Source organism: Aphidius gifuensis, linkage group LG6, assembly GCF_014905175.1.
Source record: "Aphidius gifuensis isolate YNYX2018 linkage group LG6, ASM1490517v1, whole genome shotgun sequence".
Taxonomy (NCBI): Eukaryota; Metazoa; Arthropoda; class Insecta; order Hymenoptera; family Braconidae; genus Aphidius; species Aphidius gifuensis.
This window is the reverse complement of record NC_057793.1, coordinates 2,826,326-2,849,648: the sequence shown is the minus strand read 5'-3', so window position 1 is coordinate 2,849,648 and position 23,323 is coordinate 2,826,326. Positions and strand designations below refer to the sequence as shown.

Sequence of the window (23,323 nt, the reverse complement as noted above, 5' to 3'; positions counted from 1 at the left end):
AAAAAATTTTTTTATTTGTTACAGATTGACATGAAGAATGATAATAAATAGTATAAATTAAAACTTGTAAAGATAGAAAAATTAAATAAAATAATAATCACAATGGGTACCATGGAAGAGACGTTGATAAATTCAACAACATCAAGTTCATTGCTTGATTTACCATCATGGAATTATCCTGATCTTGATTTAAAAATGGATAGAAATTTTATATTATTAATGTGTTCATTGATAACAGCAATATCATGGGTGACATATACAGCTTTTTACAGTAGTCGAGTAACTGGTTATATCATAACAAAGCTACTAAATAAATTCATTATCAGAGGATATTACAGAAATGGATATATAAAAGTTGGTTCATTTACTTTGTGTGCACTAAGTGGAAAAATAATGTTTCGTGATATTGTATTTATAAATGCTGATTTAAGTGTACGTATACAGGATGGTTGGTTGATATTTCGTTGGTGGCGTAGTTATGTACCAAAAGATGTATCTGAAGATTTATCACATTCAGATACACGTTTATCTGTTATGTTAAATGGTTTTGAAGTACATGGATATAATCGTTGTGATCTTTATGCAACATTAGAACGTACATTTGGTTTATCACCACAAATATTTCCCGATGAAGATAGTAATAATTTAAATACAGATTCAAAAGATTCAGAATCAATTGGTAATAATATAAATAGTAATGATAATAATAATCGTCATCAACAAATAAATGCAATTGATGTATCACGTCATGTTGAAAATATACGTAAACAAGAGGCACATGTTATTGCAAGAACATGGAGAGATTTAATACCAGTTATTAAATTAGATGTATGTTCTGGTAGATTAGTATTTGGTAATCGTTTAGTACCAACAACATTATCAATAACAACTGAAGAAGCACATTTTGTATATTCAACAAAACCAGCAGCATCAAAACATGATCATTTTATGCATTTTACAAAATGTAAAGCTGAAAATTTTAAAGTTATATTAGCACCAAGTCCAAAATATACTGGTATGATTGATGATCCACCAAGATATATGGGTGAAGGTTTTGTTGTATTAAGTTCAAATAATATGGAATTATATTATTATTCAGATGAACCAGGTGTTGTACCACAACATCCTGAAATGATTAGACTTGCTAATGGTGATATGGTTGAAGCAATGCCACCAATATGGGGTATTGATATTAAATGTGGTAAAGGTACTGATTTTTCATATGGTCCATGGGCTGATAGACAAAGAGAACATTTATTTAAATTTTTTTTTCCAAATGATTATCAACCAATGAAAATAACAAAACAACCAATACCTGGTGATAAAAGACAAGTACAATCATTTGATATTAGATTATCAACATTAAATGAAGCAACAATTGATATATTATTTAGTAAAAATCGTGAAACAAATGCTGTACATGTTAATATTGGTCCTGGTTCATATTTAGAAGCAACAATGCCATGGATTGTATTACAAGATGGTTTTACAACAAAAATAACTGGTCAATTGTTACATTTAGAAGCAACAACTAGTTTACAATATCGTAGTTTAGTTGAAAGTGAAACATTAGAATTTGGTATTAAATGTCATTATCCAATAAGATGGAATGATCATCAAGAATGGACATTAAATTTAACTGGTTGTAAAGCAACTGGTTATTTTGTTTATAGTCATAAAGATTTTTTTCAAGATATGATTAATGATTGGGCATCAAAAGCAAGACCAGATATATTAAATTTTGTTCCATATACATGGAAATTTGGTTTATTGTTAAAAGAATTTGAATTAATAACAATATGTAATGAATATAATTGGATTGATTGTTCATCACAAAATCAAGAAAATAGTCATATTGCATTTTGTGGTGATTTTTTTGATTTATCATTTGATTTACCATTTACTGATTTTTTACCATTAACAGTACCACTACGTTTTTGGATACAAGGTGAAAGTGTTGATTTATCATTATATTTACCAGAAGTTAATACAAATCGTATAATACTACTTGCACTTGATAAAAATTCAAAAATATTAACAAGAGATGGTACATGTAAAAATTTAATTGACATAACAAATCAAAAAAAATGGCGTAGAATATGTCAAAAAAATAGTGGATGGATTGATTGTTGGTCAATTCCAATTGGTGCATTAAGTATCAATTGGATATATCATCCATGTCCACCACTTGGTCCAGCACCACAAGCAAATATAACAACACCAGAAAAAGAAGAAATATTATTATCACCAATGAGAATACCACGTTGTCGTAAATCACCAGGTATTGGATGGAATCAAAATGGTGGACAAAAATTTGATCCACAATCAATAACACCAGATAAAGTATCACTTGAACTTGAAATTGGTCCATCAATTCTCATACTTTATGGTTCATTAATTAATAATTTTTTACATTTAAAAGAAAATGTATTTGGTGATTATCAAAGTTTTACTGATATGCAACAAAGTAGAAATATGGAAAAAAATAATAAAGAACATAATAATATTATTATAAATAAAGATGATAATATTATTATTGATAATGATGATAATAATAAAATGAAAAATTTTGATCCAAGATATTATCGTCCAATTGAAGTTACTGTTGGTATAACAATGCATGATATACAAGCACATTTAATTAAAAATTGTAATGAAAATGATCCACCATGTCCAGTTATTTTACTTGAAAGATTTGGCTTTGAAATGAAAAAAGGTTATAAAGAAACACAATTACAATTATTACTATCACCATCAATTCTACTACTAGCTGATAATGTTACAAGAAATAATCGTGAACGTCATCTTGGACAAGGACATTTAATGTTAAGTGCATTACAAGTACGTGGTCATGCAATGTTTTCAGATGAAGGTCGTAATTTAGATCAAGAAACATTAGAATATTCATGGATGATTGAAGTACAATTAGGTAAATTAAGTGGTAAAATAACATCACCACAATTACATCATTTAATAACATCATTAGAAACATTTTTATTAATGGCTATGAATAAAGAAAATACATTAAGACCACCAGGTTCACCACAACATTGTCATCATGGTTTACCACCATTACAATGTCCTGATTCAAATTTAGATAATCATTATCGTTGTCCAAGTTCAGAAGATATTAAATATAGAATGACTAGAGTTGCTGTTGATTCAATTGATCTTTATTTACAAGAATCTGGTACAGCAACACAATTATGGATATCACCAATAAGAATATCAACATGTAATCTTCATGGACAACAAGTTAAATCTGGTGTTACTGGTGTATTACCAGCAATATTATTACGTCAATTTGTATCAGCTGCTGGACATTATACAAATGCATCAAATACAAATACAACTGGTAGTACAAAATCACATTCACAAGCTAATACAAGTAATAATAATAAAATATTAAATGATGGTTCTTCTGATATTTGGCTTGAAGTTGGATCTGTATCATTGGGACCAGTTATTATTGAAGCAGCAATATCATTACCAACACCAGAACATAATTTACATTTAATACAAAGTAAATTTTTAAAAATGCATGATGAATCAACTAAAAAATTATGGTTTTTATGGCCACAAGATAATTTTACAAAAACTAATAATAAATGTGGTTGTATTGGTGGTTGTGCATTTTTTGGTAATAATAAAAATGGTCCAAGATTTTTCAAGCCAAGTTATCATGATTTACAAGATTGTATTAATATTGCTGCATATAGAATATATGAAAATGGAAAAGATAAAGGTTTTGGACAATCAATATTACATGAAGGACAACTTGTATTTCATACACCACCATATAGTTTACAAGATGTTACATTACAAGATTTACCAACAGCAGGAGCAGGAGCAACAACAACAGCAACAGCAACAGCAACAAATTGTAATACATTGAACTCGACAAATAGTAAATCATCTAAAAATTCAGTTGAACGTTCAAGATCAGTTATTGATTCACGTGATGATGAAACAATAAATACAAAATTAAATATAACATCTGAAAGTCCAATAATTAATGAACGTAAATCATTATGTCGTCGTTTTTCATATACATCTGGTCGTCAAACAAATTTAATAAAAGATGTACCATATTCACGTCTTGTTGATTCATCACCAATAACACAATTACCACAAAAACTTGATTCAGATTCAAAATTAAATACTGAAAAAAGTAAATTAATATTATGTGTACCAGAAAATGATAATGGACCAAAAAGTTCAGCATCTGATTCAAAGCTAGCTGTTGATTATTTTAATAATACATCAGATATTGAATTATTACAACAAAGTGGTAGTCCACAATCATTACCAACAGTAACATCTGATTCACGTAATTCATTATTTATAAAATCAGATTCAGAAGAAAAATTACGTCAAGAAGTACAAAGAACAGTATCAATGAGTTCAGAAAATCATTCAGAAGCATTTTATTCAGCAGATGAAGATACAAGTGGTGGTCATGTTGGTGTTATTGGAGGTATTGGTGGTAATACAAGTAGAACATCAAGTTTACGTCAATCAATTATTTCAGCTGGTTCAACAAATCCAAAAAATGAACCAATGAAAAAAAAATTTTCATCAGATTTATCAATTGTTGATAGTAGTGGTAATTTTAGTATTGTTATTGGTGAAAAAGCACATACACTTGAACGTACTAAACCACAAATTGGTATACGTAATGGAAGAATAATACATGATAATAATAATATAACATTAAAACCTCATGATGTTATATTAAATCAAAAATTAAATGCTAAAAATAAAGATAATAATATTATAATAAATGATATTAATAATGGTTTATTAAATGATTCATCAGATAGTCATTCATTATCATCAACAAGTTTTATATCAGCAGTATCATCACAAGAAGATATGACACTTGTTAATCTTCATATGCAAATTAATAAACCAATTATTGAATCACCATTATTAATGAGTAGTTATGTTAGTCATTTAACACAAGTTAAATGTACAAATTGGTCATCATCATCATTACAAACTGGTAATAATGCATTTACAACACCATTATTTAAAAAATGTGATAATGGAAGATTAGTTTATATTGGTGGTAGATATATACCAAAATTTGAAACATTAAATGAAGGTTTTACATCATTAAAAATGATGACAAGACAAGATACTTCACCAATGACAGCAGCAGCAGAATCAACACCAGGAGCAACAACATCATCAGGTGTAAATAAAACACCAACACATCCATATTTATGGGATAATTCAACATTAATACAATCAGAAAATGAAGATGATAATAATGGAACAAATATTGAAGATGAATTTTTAACAACACAAAATGAAACTGGTTCACGTACAACTGTTATTGTTAAATTAAAAGGTGATTTAGATATTATGATTAGTCCATTAATGTTAGAAAGTTTACAAAGATTTATTGATGTTATAACACCAACATTAGCTAATCTTCATCCATTAACAATATTAAATCATTTACATAGTGAATGTATTGGTAGAGTTGAAGATGCAAATATATTAAAACAAGATCAAAGTTTATCATATTGGAGTCAAGTACAAACAAGCTCAAAACGTTCAACTGCTGAAAGAAATATTAAAAGTAGTCAAGGTAATAAAATAGCATTACAAACAAATGTTTATGAAGAAAGTATAACAACACAAATACAAGGAAGTATTATATTACCAAAAATAAATATAACATTATTACAAGCATCTGTTGTTGAAGAAATAATATCATTTTCAGCACTTGATAATATACGTGATTTAACATGTGTATCATTATTTGCAATATGTTTTAATGATGTTACAGCACGTTTTTATCTTGGTAAACAAGCACGTGAAGTTGTACAAACATTTCATAAACCAGCAGTATTACAAAATCAAAAAAAAGTTAATAAAATAAGTAAAGCATTTTTACCAGGTATATCATCATCAGCAGCTGTTGTTGCTGATATATCTGGTGGTGAAACTGTATATATTGAAACATCAGAAAAACAACAAGAAGAAACAATTGTTACACTTAATATTGGTAAAATACATTCACAATTACGTAGACTTAAAAATGAATCAACAATATTAAATGATGCTGTTATAACAGCTATACCATCACACTATTCACGTGTACTATTTACATGTACACGTATAACATCACCATTAAAATATAATAATGATTATTATTATCATCATCATGATAATGCTAATAAAGATACAATCCCAACAAAAACAACTGATGAAGAATTTACAATTGGTAATAATAATGAAGATAAGCTAGGTTTTATTATGTTTGAATGTGGTTGGGAAGGTATTAAATTAAAAATTGTTAAAAGATCACAATTTGAAAAAGGTGATAATGGTAATGATGATAGTAATAAAAAAATTGACAATGAAATATTTTCTACTGATTCAGTTAAAAGTCGTGATGATCTTGAAAATATTAATGATAATAATAATAAAAATTTTGTTGGTGATAATGATACAAATAGTTCTAGTAATAATAATCAACAACAACAACAACAACATCAACAACAACAACAACCATCAACATCTGATAAAAAAGATGGAAATATTGGAGGAAATTTAATAACAAAAATACCAAATGGTAATACTGTATCATGTGTTATTGAATTAAAAACAGTATGGTTTAATTTCGCAGCACCACCAAGAACTCCAATAACACGTAAAATTGATTATACAAGACTTGATTGGAATTTATTAAGTACAGCATCACCAGCAATAAATGCATGGATGAATCCAAGTAATCGTTTTGCAATTAGAATTGTACATATGTTTAGAAGTATGTATAGAAGATCAACTGGTATTGTTGCATGTTTAATGGCTGAGGCACTTGATGTACAAGGTATTCATATGCCAATTAAAAGTCGTTATGGTAGATTAACACCATTAGCTAAAACATTACTCGAAGATCCATCATGTCAACTTTGTACTATTTTACAAAATTATGTATTGTTAACTGATCTTGCAACAATTGGTGCTAATTTACGTGAAAATGAATTACCATTGTTATCAACATTAAGACAGGTATTTTATTAATTTATTTTATCATTTATTTTGATATTTATTCATTTATTTATTTTTAGGGAGTTATTGTATTAAGTCGACAATGGAAAAATGTACTCTATACACCTCTTCTTCTTGAACACAATTACAAAACAAAATATGTTAAACCACTTAATGTTACATTTGCTGTTTCTGATCCTGAAGACGTAAGTGTTAATTTAAATAATTTATTTTATTATCAACTAATATATCAAGTATTTTTATATAATTTTTTATTTATTCATAAATAATTTCTATTAATAAAAAAGTTAATATTTCAAATTATAAAAATTAAATTACGAAATTCATATAATATCTATAGGATTACTCTGTTCATGTGAAAAAGGCTGTTCCGGACAATAAACATATTGATAAACAATCTCGTAAGCCATTATTTAACAAAAAAATATTCTTTTTTTTTTTGTTTTTTTTTATATTTCATCAATGAATTAAAAACAATAAATAAAAACATGCCTATTTATATTTTTCAATTGTTAAATTGTGCACTGATGCTGTCTGCTATTTTATAGACAAATTTTAGATCAGTGTTTTGTTAATAATAAATTAATTCTATACTTTAATTTTTTATAAATCACTATTTTATTATTATTAAATTAATAATTGCTATCACGCGAATTTTCGGTTAATAATTTATTAATCAACTAATATTCAAGACAATATTAATAATATTATTATTAACGTGATTAATATAGTTTTTAGATATAATTTTAGTTGCTTTATTATTTTTTATATATAAATAAAACAAACACACATTAGTCGTCTTCTTTTTTTTGTTCGTTTTTGGCTTTGCTTAAACACAGGAAAATTTGCTGACTGATGGAGAATGTAGTGGAGGTGATGTTGATGATCCAGAAGTCACTGATGAATGTGCAATGCTTATCCACACCGATCACATTTATAAACATGCTCAAGTGAAGACTGTCTCGGAAAAAACAACAGGTATACACTTGATGAAAATCAAATTAAAACAATTTAAAAATATCCTCACATATATTAAACAATAAAAATTTAATAGTAAAATTATTAAAACAACAAAATAAATATTTATAAATCAAGATAAAATTATTTTTTCAAATGCAAAATTTAGCTACTTATTGCTTATTTTATTTAAATATTTATTTGTTTAATAATTTTAATAAATTTTTATCTCTTCTTTCTCTTTCTCTTTCTCTTTTTTAAATAAAAAAAAAAATAGTAGTGTATTTGTCTAACTAACAATTAACTAATTATTTATTAATTATGGTGATTGATTTTTTTTTTTCTATTTTTTGCAAAATGGGAAAACTGTGTTTATATATTTTGATTATTAAAAAAAAAATAAAAAATTGGCTTGATGTAAAATAAGGTATTTGTGGTGATGGTCTTACGGTACCAGTGAGTTCACCACGTGGACATGAAATAACAACAATGACAATACCATGTCCACCAGACTCATTAATATCACCCTCACCACCAATTGCACATTCAACTAAAAAAGGAAAATCACTACAACCAACACAGATACCAGTTAGTTCACGAGCAAGTATTGTTTTTCCCCTACTTGCTAATGGTGGACTTTTTAATCCACCAAGAGAACCAAATAACATTAGTAAGTCCAATTACCTTAGGCAACAAAAAACTTAATATATTTTTGTTATTTATTTTTTTTTTTTTTGTACAAACAAAATTATTAATTTTTTTTTGTTATTAATTTATAAATTTGGGATTTTCTATTTTTTAACAGCTACTTATATTTTTTTCCATTTTATGTTTTTAATTATTGTTTTTATTTGTTTATTTTTGTTTTGATGAAAATAAAGTTATTTTTTTTTTTTGTCAATTATTAATTCAAGTTGTGAAAACATAATAATTTTTATTAAATAGGCTATGGAACATTGAAAGAGGATAAAGCACCACAAATACAAGTTACAAATACCCATCAACTTGAATCAAATCCAAGTATTTATTCAGGAGTTGGAGGAGGACAAGGTAGTCAACACAGTGTTGGTAGCATGGATCATGTTACATCACCAACTGCACATCAGTCATCAAGACCAACTGGTACTGGTGAAGATTTATACAGTTGGATGGCTAAACAACAAGAATTTGTCAAAGATAATAATAAAAGCAATTTAAAAGGAAATTGGGTAAGTTAAATTTGCAATTATCGCCAATTTAAAAAATTATTTTATCATGTAATTTAATAATTTCTTCAGGTCTTTCGTAGTGAACAAAAAGCAACAAAGGTACCTTTTTTGCAAAAAAAGAAAATGAAAATAAATAAAAAATACATGTCGTTTAAAAAATCATAATTGAATCATTTTCTTTTTTTTCTTTGTTTGTTTAATTAATATGATTTCTTGTTTTCTTTTTTTAGGATTCAAAAATCAACACAATGACAACCGAAGATACTGAAGATTCTGATATTCAAAGTGGTGGTGGTTTTCTTTACCCAATGAAAGATTCATTACGTTTGCTTGATGCACATTTAATATTTGAGCCATTATTATCATCTTTGTCTGTGATGCCACAACAAATGTTATCTGCAATTGGCTCGGGTAATTTAAATAATGTATCATCTTTAGATTCACTTGGTTCAAATCTTTCACTTGTTGGTACAATGGATACAATGAGAATTGACATTGTCGTATCTGAATTTGGCAAACCACCAGATAAAAAAAAATCATCAACAAAATATAATGGACAATCACGTAAAAATTCAAAATTTCATTTAGATATACCACCAGATACACCAGCATTTTTGTGTGAAAAAATTGGTATTGATATTGATATTAAAAAAATGGCTGATATGACTGTTGATGATATGATACAAAGACAAAATGTATTATATATATCACGTGGACAGTTGAAAAAACATACAAGTACTGTTGTTAATTTTTCATTAAATATACGTTATATATCACAACAAGTTAATATGCCATTGTTGCGATTACTTCATCAAATATCAAATATGTATCAAAATGTAAAAGAAACACAAAATGATTTAAAAGAACAACAACCAGAAACAAAAAGATTAAATAATTTAACAGCAAATGATTCAAATTTAAAAAATGGCTCATCATCAGTATCTGATTTACAAGAAACATTAATACTTGGTGGTAAAAAGCTAGAAGAACCATTATTAAGAACAAATAATGATCAAAATTCATCAAAACCAAATTCAAGACCACAAAGTTTTGCTCAAAAATTACGTAGTACTGGTAAATCAGTAAAAGGTTATATGAATTTATCAGAAGGTATAACAACACCAAGTTTTGGTGCAAGTACAAGTACAGATAAATTTTCAATATTATCAGAAAAAACTAAAGATAATTTTAATTCAACACCACGTTGTTGGAAAACAATATATTATCTTCTTGATTTATATGCAACACGTCCAGAAACTAAAACAATAACACATAGATTTTCAATACCAGCTGAAACATCTGAACATTATAAAAATAATCATAAAAAATATGAACATTTAAATGAATCAAATGACATTGAAAAAGGTTTAAATATATCAAATAATGAACAAAATAATAATTCAACACCAATACCACCACCACCACCATCATCATCATCATCACAGCAACAACAACAACATCCTCATCAACATTCTCATCAACAACATCATCAACAACAACCAAGAGAAATGAGTTTTATATCTGGTGAACGTACAAAATTAATAATATTTGGTGTTGCTAAAATTCATCGTACACGTTTATTAGCAACATTAAGTGGTTTAAAACTTGAAGCTGAAATAACAAGTTTACATTCAAGTTTAACATGTAGAAAAAAATCAAAACCAGCAAGTTTTGAATGTAGTTTAACTGGACAAATTGGACGTACAATGATTGTTCTACTTGAAGGTGTTGCACCAAGTCAACAAACAGTTGTTAAAATAACTGTTGGTAAATCACAAGCACTTTATTCAAGTGTATCAAGACGACAAAAAGATAAAAATAGTGGTTTATTAACAATTGGTGCTGTTAATATTGATATACCACAACATCCAGTTGCATTACATGGTATGATGACACGTGGTAGTAAACAATTATCATCAACATTACAAGAATTACGTGTTACAAGAACATCAAGTAGATTATCAAGAGGTTTACAACAAGATGATAATGATTGTTGTATTATAATACCACCTAGTAGTCCACATAATTATCAAACATATCAACAAACTGAAAATATAAATATTAATAATACAAATAATATTAATATTAATAATAATATAAATAATGTAAATAATAAAGCAGAAAAAGAAGAAAAAAGTTTACTTGAACCAATTGTCATGCAATTTCATGTTATATTACAAAGTTTAAGTATAACTGCTGCATTATTACCATCATTACAAGCACAATATAAAATGGATCAAGTTAATAGTTCAGGTATAACTGGTAGTAAAGCAAAATTTACAATTGATTTACCACATCATAGTTTAAGTTTTACAACAAAATTACATGTTACTGAAGCAAATTTACCATCTGAAGCAAGTATTGAATTACCAAAAGTACATGTATCTGCTGAATATATACAAGATGGTACAAATACATTAAATGAAAATAAAATTGCTGATGGTGTTGTATTACGTCAAGGTAATTATTTATCAGCAACAGCTGATATTGGTATATTTGAACATTCATTAACAACTGATTTATTAAATCATCTTGTATTTGTACAAAAAGTATTTATGAAAGAAGTCAATGAAGTTGTACAAAAAGTATATGGTGGTGAAAAACCAGTACCAATATGGCTTGAAGATGATGATACAACAACAAATAATACAAATAATACAAATACAACAAATACAAATACATCAATAACAACAACAACAAATACAAATTTAAAACATATATTATTTTCATTAATAATACGTATTAAACGTATACAATTAACAGCAACAACACCAACAAATTCAGCAGTTAGATTAGAAACTGGTGCTGTTGAATTACAATTATCAAATCGTGTACAAAATGTACTTGGTGCATTACAACAAAATACATTTACAAAATTATTTGGTAAAGCACAAGTTGATATTAATTTATCACTTGGACAATTATTAAAAAATGTTATGTTTGAAGAAGCTGAACCAGAATTTCAACAATTTGCATTTTTTAATACACGTATTGCATTAAGAAATGCAATACAAGAAGAAATGGCACAAGATGCTGATAAAGAAGTTATATTAATAACACTTAAAAGACCATTAATATATATACAACCAATGGCTGTTGATAAAGCAATACTTGTATGGTTAAATTATAAAAATGCATATGAATATTGGAATGAAAAAAGAGCTAATTTAAATAAAGAAGTATTAACAGCAACACAACAAGTATTTGAAAAAGTACCATTTGGACAATTAACATCACAATTAAGTTCACCAAATTTAGGTACATTATTTTTACAATTAACTGTTGATGATATGGGTATATGTATACCACTTAATTCTTTACCACCAAATAATCGTGGTATGACTAGAGGTTTATATGACGGTGAAAGTCGTGGTGCTGTTGTTGTTACACTAGAAAATACAAGTATATCAGCTTGTAGTAGTGGTAGCTTAGTTAGTAAAGCAAGATTTGTTGGTTTATGTTTGAGATTTGCTGAAGATTTTGAAACATCATTGGATGATTGGAAACCAGATATGAATGATAATAATAATATGAATCTTTGTGTTGTATCTGAGGGTACATATGAAATATGCAGTAGAACGGTTGCACAAAAATCTGATAAATCTGGTGAGTTGTTGTTTGTTTTTTTTTTTAATTTAATATATTAAAACTATATTATTAATTTATTTTTCATCTTCAAGATAATGCTAAATGGCTATTGAATGTCAAATGGCAAATGGAAGGTGTTGATATTCATCTTGATGTTAGTGTTGGACAACAATTATCTGCACTTGGTCATACATTGACAATGCTTACTGGTTTTGAGGAAGATGATGCTGGTGTATCTGCTGATTATGACAGTGATGAAGATCAGCCGGATAATGGCACAAGCCAGGTTAAGAAAAAAGTATGGTTTTATTTTTTAGTTTTTTTTTTTTTGATTTCTTTTTCATTTATTTGAATTATGACTACTTGTGATGTCCTTGGTGTGGGTAATGTACCTCAATGCCATTAATATCCTGAATCTTTTAGCTAACAATTATTACTTTTTTCTAAATTGAAAACTCTGCATGTTTATTATTATTATTATTTTTTTTTAAATTATAAAAACAACATTTTATTATAAATTTATTTAATTGTTTTATTTTTTTTTCAATTTGTCAACAGGAAAGTATTATAAATAAAAAATCAAAAAATTGGACTGAAAATTTACCAGCATTTTTTTTCGATCCATCAATAAATGCAAAACAACGTTTAAAATTAATTGAAAAAGAAATGAATAAACAAGCACAAACAATAAATGATTTACGTTCACTTGGTGCATCACATGGTACAATTGAACAAGAAATAAAACGTTTAAAAGAACTTGAAACAATAGTATTTAATGATTTTCGTCGTGATATGATAAAAAAATTACGTCGTCAATCAAATAAAACATCATCAATAAAAAGTAAACATGGTTTAAATACAAAAACATCAACATATCGTTCACGTTCATTTATTGTACCATCACCAACACCAGAACATCAATTACAAAGTCCAAATGATGAACAAAATGCTGATATTAATTCTGGTAATTCAGCAAGTTATGAAAGTAGTCCAAAAAGTGGACCAAGTAGATCAGCATCATTACGTGCTAAAAATTTAATTGGTACACGTGTTACATTTGGTGATACACAAACAATTGGACGTCAAAATTCATTACCATCAGCATCATCTGATTTATCATTACCAGAGGGTGATTTAGAATGGCCAGAAACAATTGACATTGATGGTGAACAAATTGAATTAAGAAAAAAACATCATAATACAAGCACAAATATAAATAATAAAGATTGTGGCAGTTATGGTTCAAGTTATGATAGTATGGATGGTAGTACACCACTTCTTGATACAACATTTAATTGTCTTGATCAACCATCATCAACATCATCACCACATCATATATCATCATCATCATCATCACAAAAATCACAAGAACCAAATATTGATTTTGAGCTTGATATTAAAGTTCTTATAAATAGTGGTAAATGTGTATTACATACAAAAGATCCAACAAGAGAAGATGAATTAAAGTTATTAACAAGAATGAAAAAAGAACGTTCATGTTCTGGTGGTAATTTTGATTTTCAACCATCATCACCAAGTAGTAGTAGAAAACATTATAGTAACAAAGATAAATCATCATCAGCAAGTGCAACACGTTTAAAATATTTTCAAACGTCATCAGTACCACTTGTTGATTTAACAATATTTCATATACCCGGTATGGATGTTAAATTACATTATGAATCAAAAACATTACCAGAAGAATCATCATTACCATTATTACCAAGTGAAATTAATTCACATGATAATAATTCATTTATAAATTATTCAACAATAACAAGAAAATCAAGTAATAAAAAAGCAAGTTTATTTGCATGGATGACATTACAAAGTATACCTGAAGAAACAATAATAAGTCCTCATATATTAGATTTTTTGGAACAAACATTAGAGCCATTACCAAATAATTTTTTAAATTCAAATAATCCATCATCATATGATACAAATGATGAACATAATAATGATAGTTGGACAACAATTAATGGTGGTAATTATGTTTATGCTAGTTTTCCAGTTGATGTTATTGTTTATTTTCATATGCAACCATCAACATTTAGATTTTCATGTTTACCAGTATCACGAGTTGAATGTATGCTACAATTACCATCATTAGATATTGTATTTTCATCAAAAAGAGCTGATGAAGAATTAAAAGAATTTAATAATTATCATGGACAACAACAAGAACATCAACAACAACAACAACATTATTATTATTATAATATTAATAATAAAGATAATAATAATTCAGCAATTGGTGGTTTATCAGTAACTGGATGTCTTGCTGATTTTTCAGTATATATATTTCATCCATATGGTGGTGGTAAAAAAACTGGTATTAAAGAAACTCAATGGTCACCATTATCAGATTCTGAAAGAAAAGATTCACTATCAATTAATGTTGAATTTGTTAAATTTCATTTATCAAGAAGTAGAAAATTAAATTTTCAATTTGATAATAATTCAACAACAATAACAGAAACAGCAACATCAACACCATCAGATACAAGTCGTGCTGTTATTAGATTTTCAACAATAATTGATGTTGGATCAGCATCATTTAAATATGACATGAGAAGATTAACTGAAATATTAGCATTTCCAAAAGCATGGTATAGACGTAGTATTGTTAGAAGATTATTTTTAGGTGATTTAAGTACTGGAATAAATTATTCTGATAATGATAATATATTATTATTAAATAAAGAAGAAGCTGTTATTGGATCATCGCTATTAAAACATTCAGATAGACATCATCAAAATGATTATTTGTCAAAATCAGTACCAGAAAAAAGTCCAATATTAACAAGAGATAAATTACGTTTAAGTTTTGATTCTGAATTACAAAAAAAAGATATTGGCAAGCTAAAAGACATTGGTAAAATATGGAGTTTTTCATCAGATAAATTATTAGAAGATAATAATAATAATAGTAATAATGAACAAATAAAATTACGTGAATCAGCATGGAAAACATTGGTATTATTTGCTGTTAATTTTACAAGATTAAATGTACATATGAATATGGGTAATGTTATGGGTAATGTTGCATGGATGACTAAAGATTTTAGATCAGATGGTAGATTATCAATTGGTAGTAATGGACATAAAAATTTATATGTTGGTGTTGGTCTTGGTGGTTCAAGTTTAGATGCTAAAGGTGGTTTTGTTGGTGGTACTATTGAACTATCAAAAATTGATACATATATACATATTAGAGAAGAACCTGGTATTGAACCAGATCATACATTTGGATTAAAATTATTTGCACTTGAATTACGTTTAGATTATATGGGTACATCTGTATTAATGACACGTGTTTCTGAGCTTGATGTTACATTACGTGATGAATGGAAAATTAATCGTAATACAAATAGTGATGCATTTATGCCAACAAGAAGACCAGCTGTTATATTTATGCATGGTGATCTTGGTTGGGATCAATTACAAATTATGATTAGTAAATCAACAACAACTGATTTATTAAAAATGTATTATAAACTTGATGAATTTTTTTCACAACAATTTAAAAGTTCAAAAAGAGTATTTAGTTCATTACAACCAAGACAACGTACTGCTAATAATAGTATAATTAATAACAATAGTTTTAAACGTAAAATTGGTAAAAAACGTACAAGTGGTGGTGCTTCTTCTTCTTCTTCTTCTGGTACTACTTCTACTACTACTACCACTATCACTACTACTGGTACTACTACTGTTACTGATACAACAACAGCAACAACATCATCAACTGCTTCTAATAATACTACTACCAACACGACAAATAATATTAATGAAAATATCAACAACTGGACAACAGCTAATCAAACAGCAATATCTGATGCAAAACATCATCGTCATTGGCAAAGAGTATTACTACAAGTTGCTGGTTTACAATTAGATAGTTTAAAATTTTCATTACCTAAAAATGGTACTGTTCTTGGTGGTACAATGGAATTACATGGTTGTAATATATCACTTGCTTGTTTTCATGGTATTAATTTTAAAAGTAAAAGTTGGGCATTATTTTCATTAAAAGAACCATTTATTAGTTTTGCAACTGAAGCACAAGAAATACCAAGTGTTGAATCACCAAATACATGTGATGTACATGTTGTACAAACACTTACAACAAGTTTAGGACAATCACAAGAACAACATACACGACATGAATCAATGGCAACTGTTTGTCGAATGAGTAGAAATGTATTATTTCCACCACAATTTAAATCATTACAAGAATGGTTTCATTATGCATTTGCTAATAGTGAAATTGATGGTAATTTTTTTTCGATTTAATTTATTTATATTATAATAATATTGATGATGATGATTAATTTATTTTTTGATTTTTAAAACAGCTGTTGATCGATTTCCTTGTGTTGAACGTGAACGTGGTGAGACAATGCCTGAAACAAATGTAACTCGTGGTAGAAGTACATCAACAACATCAGGAAAACTTCAAGAACATGCTCATGCTAGAGAAGTTATATTTGCTCTTCCATCATTACAGCTACATTTAAAAACTGAACATTTACAAACAGCTAAAACTCCAGATGTCATTGGTAAATATTAATTATTATAAAATACATCTCAAATTAAATCATCAATATTATTTTAATACTTTATCTTCAAATAAATTGAATAAATTATTATTCAAATACTTTTCCATCACTATTTTTCAATTTAAATATCATTTTTTTATTTTATATACTTTTTTTTTTTCGTCATCATCTTTCTAAACTATTAGCTAAACTTTATAGTACTCTGCAAATTTTCTTCTCTCTATATTTTTAGGACTGCCTAAACATATTTTATACAGTAAGTATATAAATAATAAAAAATCGAAAACAATAATATTCATTTAATTTTTCAAATAACGAAAAAAGAATTTCGAAAATCCTTAGGATTAAAATCCCTAGACTTGTTATTTATTTTTTTTTTCTGCATGATGTAGATTTTATTCTACATTGAAAGAAAAAAATTAAAAAATAGATATATTCCTATAATTTAGTCAGTAAAAATAGAAATAAATATGAAAAGTATAATTAGCTGTGTATATTTAAAATTAAAAAATAATAATTTGTATTTTTTTTCTTTTTTAACTAGGTGAAAAACCACTGGTCGAGTGCAGTTTTATAACTGAATTTGAAGATCATATATTTGTCACTGTTGATGCAGAAGCATTCTTCTTTCTTCATGATTTAATAACTTCTTATGTAAGTAAAACAAAAAAAAAACAAATTGTGTCTGATATTTTGAATTAATAATTAATCAATAATATAATTTGTAAAAATATAGCAAGCAATGGGAACTCCTGGTGCAAGAGCAAGTAGTCCAGATACTCAAGATAAAAAAAATACATCTGGAAATTTGCATAATGCATCAACAAATTCATCAACAATGATGACTGAAGATGAAAGAAAACGTAAACAATTTGATCCAGCTGAAATGTTTATCAAAGATTGGAGATCATATCGATGTAAAACTTGGCACTTGGAACCAACTGTCAGGTAAATATATTTAAAATTTGAATTGACAAGTACAATAATTAATTTGAATATTTTTTTTTTGTTATTTAGACTTTTATCTTGGGCTGGTAAAAGTATTGAGCCTTATGGTATTGATTATATTCTTCAAAAACTTGGTTTTTCTCATGCACGTACAACGATACCAAAATGGATTCAACGTGGTTTTATGGATCCATTGGACAAAGTTCTTGCTGTTCTTATGCTTCGAATGGTTCATGCTGTACGTGAAGAAGCAAACGATGAAAATAATCATCGAAAAGACAAGTAACTACTTCAATAAATGATTTTAAAACAAAAAGACAAAATAAATTCGAAAGAAAATTGTTCAATGTTCACTAAAAAAAAAAAATAATAATTTAAAATTAATTGTAAATGATTAATGACGAAGAAAAATCATCCAAATATTTAATTCCAAATGACAACATACATAAATATATATATTTTTTTTTTGCTTTCTGTGTAATTATATTTATCACGAAAAAAAAATAATTGAAAAATAGAAAATATTGTTCCTAAAAAAATTGAGTAACGGCCTGATAAATATATGGCTGATTATGTAAAAAATTATATGACTATATTATAAATGAATAATTTCATACTCGGGTGATAAATAATTTAATGTAAATTTAATTTATTTATATTAATTAAATTATGAAATAAAAAAAAAACATAGATTTCATTTGAACGGATAATAGTTTTTAGATAATTCGTCCAAGTATTCCGTTCTTGATCATAGAAAAAAAAAAAAATTGATCAATCTAAAAACGTAACTACATTAAACTATATGTTATGAATTAAAATTAATTAAAATTAATTACTTGTAATTATTATTTAATCATAAAAAAAAAAAAACAATATTCCAAATTTTTTTAAGACTTTTCTTTTATTTATTTATTTATTTTTCATTTTTTACTATTTTTATGATATATATATATTTTTGTATAATTAATCATTAGTCATATTGTAAGTTAAATGTTCATTTTTTCTGTTTTTTTTTTGCTGCTTATTAAGCATTTAAAAAAAATGTTCTATTATGTTTTTTTTTTTCTTTAAACTTTTCTTTTTTTATCTGTCCAATGAAAAAAAATATTAGTAACAATTAAAATTGTGAAACTTTGTATTTATACATGTGGCATAAAAGCTGTATAATAAAAAAAAAAAATGAAAAAGTCAATAGAAAATTATTTAGCTATTGTTAAATAAATAATTGTAAAATGTAATTTTGTCTTTGTTGACATTGTTCATTAAAATATGTATTAATTTAATATTAAAAATTTATTTCTGTGATTGAATACACATAATCGAGTAATTATCATGTAATTGATTAATTTGTTATTCGTTAATAAATATTTCATTGATTATAAAAACATAATTTTAATAAATAATAAATTTTATAAATATCTTAAATAATTACTTTTTTTTTTTGAAGAAAAACATTTGATTTCAAAAAGTAATTATCAAGTATTTTCAAATATTCAAAAATAATTTACATGAATTAATAGTAATAGATTGAGATCCACTGGCTATTTTTCTACAATAATATATGTTTTTTTTATTCCATCTCTCCAGGATACAAATTTTTTTCTATATATTTTTTTATACTGCTTAAGTATTATTCTGAAAACTTTATTTGAATACACATGCAGGTTGAAAAATACAATACCTTCAGTGTCAATCCAAGAATATCACGTTTTCTTTGTGTGTTTTATTTTTCAATAGAATCACCTTGCAGCAGGTTGGCTTAAAAAGACAACGTACTCCAAAACCATCCAGATGTTTTTTTTATTTTTTACTATGTTTATTGTCCAATAGGCCAAATGAATTAATGATCAATGATGATTAATATTATAAATCATTTTAATCATTATTTGTTAATTGTTTTTAAACTAATAAAATTGTTAATTGTGTGATGATTTATTCAAAATTAATAATTGTGATGTTGATTGAATTTAAATATTCAATATGAACTCATACGTAAAATTAAAAATCAGAATAATGGAGCATATTGTAATTTAATTGTGTTTTTATTTAATGGTTGTTTAAATTTTTTTATTAGATATATTATTTGTTAATAAACTATTTGATATACGACACCTTTCAATTTACATTTTTCAGTGAACAGAATTGAACAGAATTTGTTGATTCCCATTCACCGCAGTACTCTTTCCAACTTGCCCTTGAACGGATACATCTTTAAGGACAAGATTTATTTTGTAAATTAAATTTACCTTGAGATTATTATAATATTTAAAAAATACAGTAATTTAAAAAACAACATAATGAATACTTCAATAAAAATTGCTTTCATTAAAAATATATTTTTATTTGGTATGTTTTTTTTTTTTATTTAAATACTTAATTGTTTTATGTTTTATAAAAATAAAAATACCAAAAAATTAATTATTGGTTTTTTATAAATTTATTAATTAATAATAAATATTGCATTAATAATTATTAATAAATTTTAAATAATAATATTAAATATATTATTTATAAATTTTAATATTTATTATTTTTATAACTTACTGTTGAAAAAAAAAAAATTTACAAAATGAAAAAAAAATAATAAATTATCATAAAATCCAGTGTTTATAAAAAAAAAATTAAACAATATTAATTAAAGGTGAAAATATAGATGGTAAATATTAATTGATGTTTATTTATGTTACAGATATATTTATTGGATTAATTTTTAATTGTAAAGTTTCATTAGCAATTGAAGAGACAGAATATTCTTCAATTTCTACAGAGAAATTTGATGATACTTGTTTAACGAAATCGTGCAATCAAACAGGTAAGTAATATTATAATTTATAAATAAATAAAAATACTAAAACATAACCTGTTATAATAATATTTATAAATTTTAAAAATAGCTTCAGCAATACTAAATAACATGGATACAACAATAAACCCCTGTGATAATTTTTATAAATTTGCTTGTGGAGGATTTATAAATTCTTATAATCAAACAAAAACAGATGAAATAATAAGTGCATCAAAATTAATTGAAGAACGTATTATAAATGATTTAACATTAAGTATTGAAAAAAAATATTCACCAAATTCACAAAAATTATTTAATCTATTAACAATACTTTACAATATATGCCTAAATGAATTTACAAAAGTCATAACAAAAAGACAAAAATGTATTAATAAATTACAATTAAAATTACCAACAGCAATGTCAGCATTGTATATACAAAATTATGGTAAAAATAGTGTTAAAAAAAAAGTATATAAAATGGCTATAAATATACGTAATGAATTTTTAAAAAATATTAAAAATAATCATTGGATTGATGAAAAATCAAAACATAAAATATCATTAAAATTTAAAAATATATATAATAATATTGCATATCCAAATGAAATTGTTGATGCTGATAAATTAAATGATTATTATGAAAAAATATATAATATTAATAAACAATATATTGATGATATTTTTGAGACACAAACATTTATAACAAATCCAAATTATATTAAATTAATTGAACCAGAATATTCATATAATCAAAATTTCATAGCAAATTTAACAAAAGTCAGTGGATGGTATTCATTTTTTCACAATAGTATAAGTAAGTTTTATAATTTTTTAAATCATCATCATTTAATTATTATTTTTCAAAATATATTTATCATTATTTTACAGATATTCCAGTTGGAATTCTTCAAGGTATTTATTATGATAAAAATCGTCCAAATTATATGAATTATGGTGGAGCTGGTAATATAATTGGTCATGAATTAACTCATGGTCTTGATAATTTAAAATATGAAATTGAAAAAAATGAAACAAGCTCGAATTATTCAAAAAAAGTTGAATGTTTTATAAAACAATATGAAAATTATTCACTAAATGATGCTGGAAATAAAGTAAGTGTATTTTTTAAATTAAAAAAAAAAATAAAAAATATATTTAATGATAAATTAATTAATGATTAAATATAGATTGATGGAATTTTAACAAGTCAAGAAAATATTGCTGATAATGGAGGTATGAAAGCAGCATATTTTGCATATAAAAAATTTATAAAAGAAAGAAAAAAAAAAAAAAGAGAATTAAAATTACCTGGTCTTGAAAATTATACATCAAAACAAATGTTTTGGATAAGTGCTGCAAATTCAAGATGTTCAAAATATCCATTATATTATTTGGATTATAAAATACAATCTCATCAACATACATCATCAGAATTTCGTATTCTTGGTACATTATCAAATATCATTGAATTTTCAAATGATTTTAATTGTCCAGTTGGATCAATTATGAATCCAAAAACAAAATGTTCATTATGGTGATATTATTTATTTTTTGTTTGCTTATTTAATAATTATTAATTAAATTGTTTTATTTATGTTTTTTTTATTTATTTTTATATATATTTGTGTATATTTATTTATTTTTTCATTTATTAAAAATAATTGACTGCTAATTATTTTTCATTGTTGAATAAAATTCATGGAGAAATTAAAAACCAAGAAATTTGAATTTTTATATTATTTTTAGATTATGTAAAGTTTATTTTTAAAATGGATTGATTTATAAAAATTTTATCGTATAATTTTAATGTCTTTATAATGATTGTCAACGTATTTTTACATCCAGTTAACGAGAGTTTCTCAAAAGGTCAAGCTCGTTAGTAAAAAAAATTAAAATCAAAGAAAAGTTTGGCTCATCAACTTGTGTTAGTGTCGAAAGAAATCATGAAAATATTATTTTTTATATATTTAATTTTTCGCTTCAAAGTATGTACATATAATAAATAAATTTTTCATTTATTAAAAATCAATATATAATTAATTTTTTTATCAATAGATAATTTATGCAAATAATTATTGGATTACCTCAGCAAAACTTGATTTTGAAGAGCCAAAATTTACAATAGTCAATAAAATTGATAATTGTTTACAAGATATAATTACAGTTGAAAATAATATGACAATTGTACGTAATAATCTTGAGAATAAAATTTCAAATCTTGATCAACAATCAATTGAAGA

General features: G+C 25.4%; 2 protein-coding genes across 9 annotated transcripts; both read left to right on the top strand.

The window, feature by feature from the left end:
* The first annotated feature begins 106 nt into the window (after window positions 1-106).
* Window positions 107-19,711, top strand: LOC122858841 (transmembrane protein KIAA1109 homolog). Of its 8 annotated transcripts, none has more exons than XM_044162021.1 (14): window positions 107-7,029; window positions 7,089-7,214; window positions 7,869-8,007; window positions 8,414-8,656; window positions 8,932-9,194; window positions 9,264-9,293; window positions 9,425-12,800; window positions 12,875-13,080; window positions 13,341-17,061; window positions 17,144-17,347; window positions 17,580-17,603; window positions 17,892-18,001; window positions 18,084-18,295; window positions 18,365-19,681. In XM_044162021.1, exons 1-14 carry the CDS (start codon window positions 112-114, stop codon window positions 18,579-18,581), a joined length of 15,789 nt encoding a protein of 5,262 aa, XP_044017956.1. In that variant the 5' UTR covers window positions 107-111; the 3' UTR covers window positions 18,582-19,681. The 8 variants fall into 8 exon arrangements, with proteins under 8 accessions (XP_044017956.1, XP_044017957.1, XP_044017958.1 ...); XM_044162022.1 differs by having other exon boundaries at window positions 12,875-13,068; window positions 18,365-19,091; XM_044162023.1 differs by lacking the exon at window positions 17,580-17,603 and having other exon boundaries at window positions 18,365-19,711.
* A 660-nt stretch (window positions 19,712-20,371) lies between these two features.
* On the top strand, window positions 20,372-22,621 carry LOC122859680 (neprilysin-2-like). Its single transcript, XM_044163366.1, has 5 exons — window positions 20,372-20,641; window positions 20,985-21,107; window positions 21,190-21,897; window positions 21,972-22,195; window positions 22,271-22,621. Exons 1-5 carry the CDS (start codon window positions 20,593-20,595, stop codon window positions 22,619-22,621), a joined length of 1,455 nt encoding a protein of 484 aa, XP_044019301.1. The 5' UTR covers window positions 20,372-20,592.
* Window positions 22,622-23,323: the final 702 nt, after the last annotated feature.

Excerpts from the sequence above, each read along its gene's own strand:
- LOC122858841 (XM_044162021.1), top strand. The coding sequence starts at position 112 with ATGGAAGAGACGTTGATAAATTCAACAACATCAAGTTCATTGCTTGAT. Across the intron at positions 8,008-8,413 it reads TGTCTCGGAAAAAACAACAG|GTATTTGTGGTGATGGTCTT; the intron begins GTATACACTTGA and ends ATGTAAAATAAG. Across the intron at positions 18,296-18,364 it reads CACTTGGAACCAACTGTCAG|ACTTTTATCTTGGGCTGGTA; the intron begins GTAAATATATTT and ends TTTGTTATTTAG.
- LOC122859680 (XM_044163366.1), top strand. The coding sequence starts at position 20,593 with ATGAATACTTCAATAAAAATTGCTTTCATTAAAAATATATTTTTATTT. Across the intron at positions 21,108-21,189 it reads GAAATCGTGCAATCAAACAG|CTTCAGCAATACTAAATAAC; the intron begins GTAAGTAATATT and ends TTTTAAAAATAG. Across the intron at positions 22,196-22,270 it reads TAAATGATGCTGGAAATAAA|ATTGATGGAATTTTAACAAG; the intron begins GTAAGTGTATTT and ends GATTAAATATAG.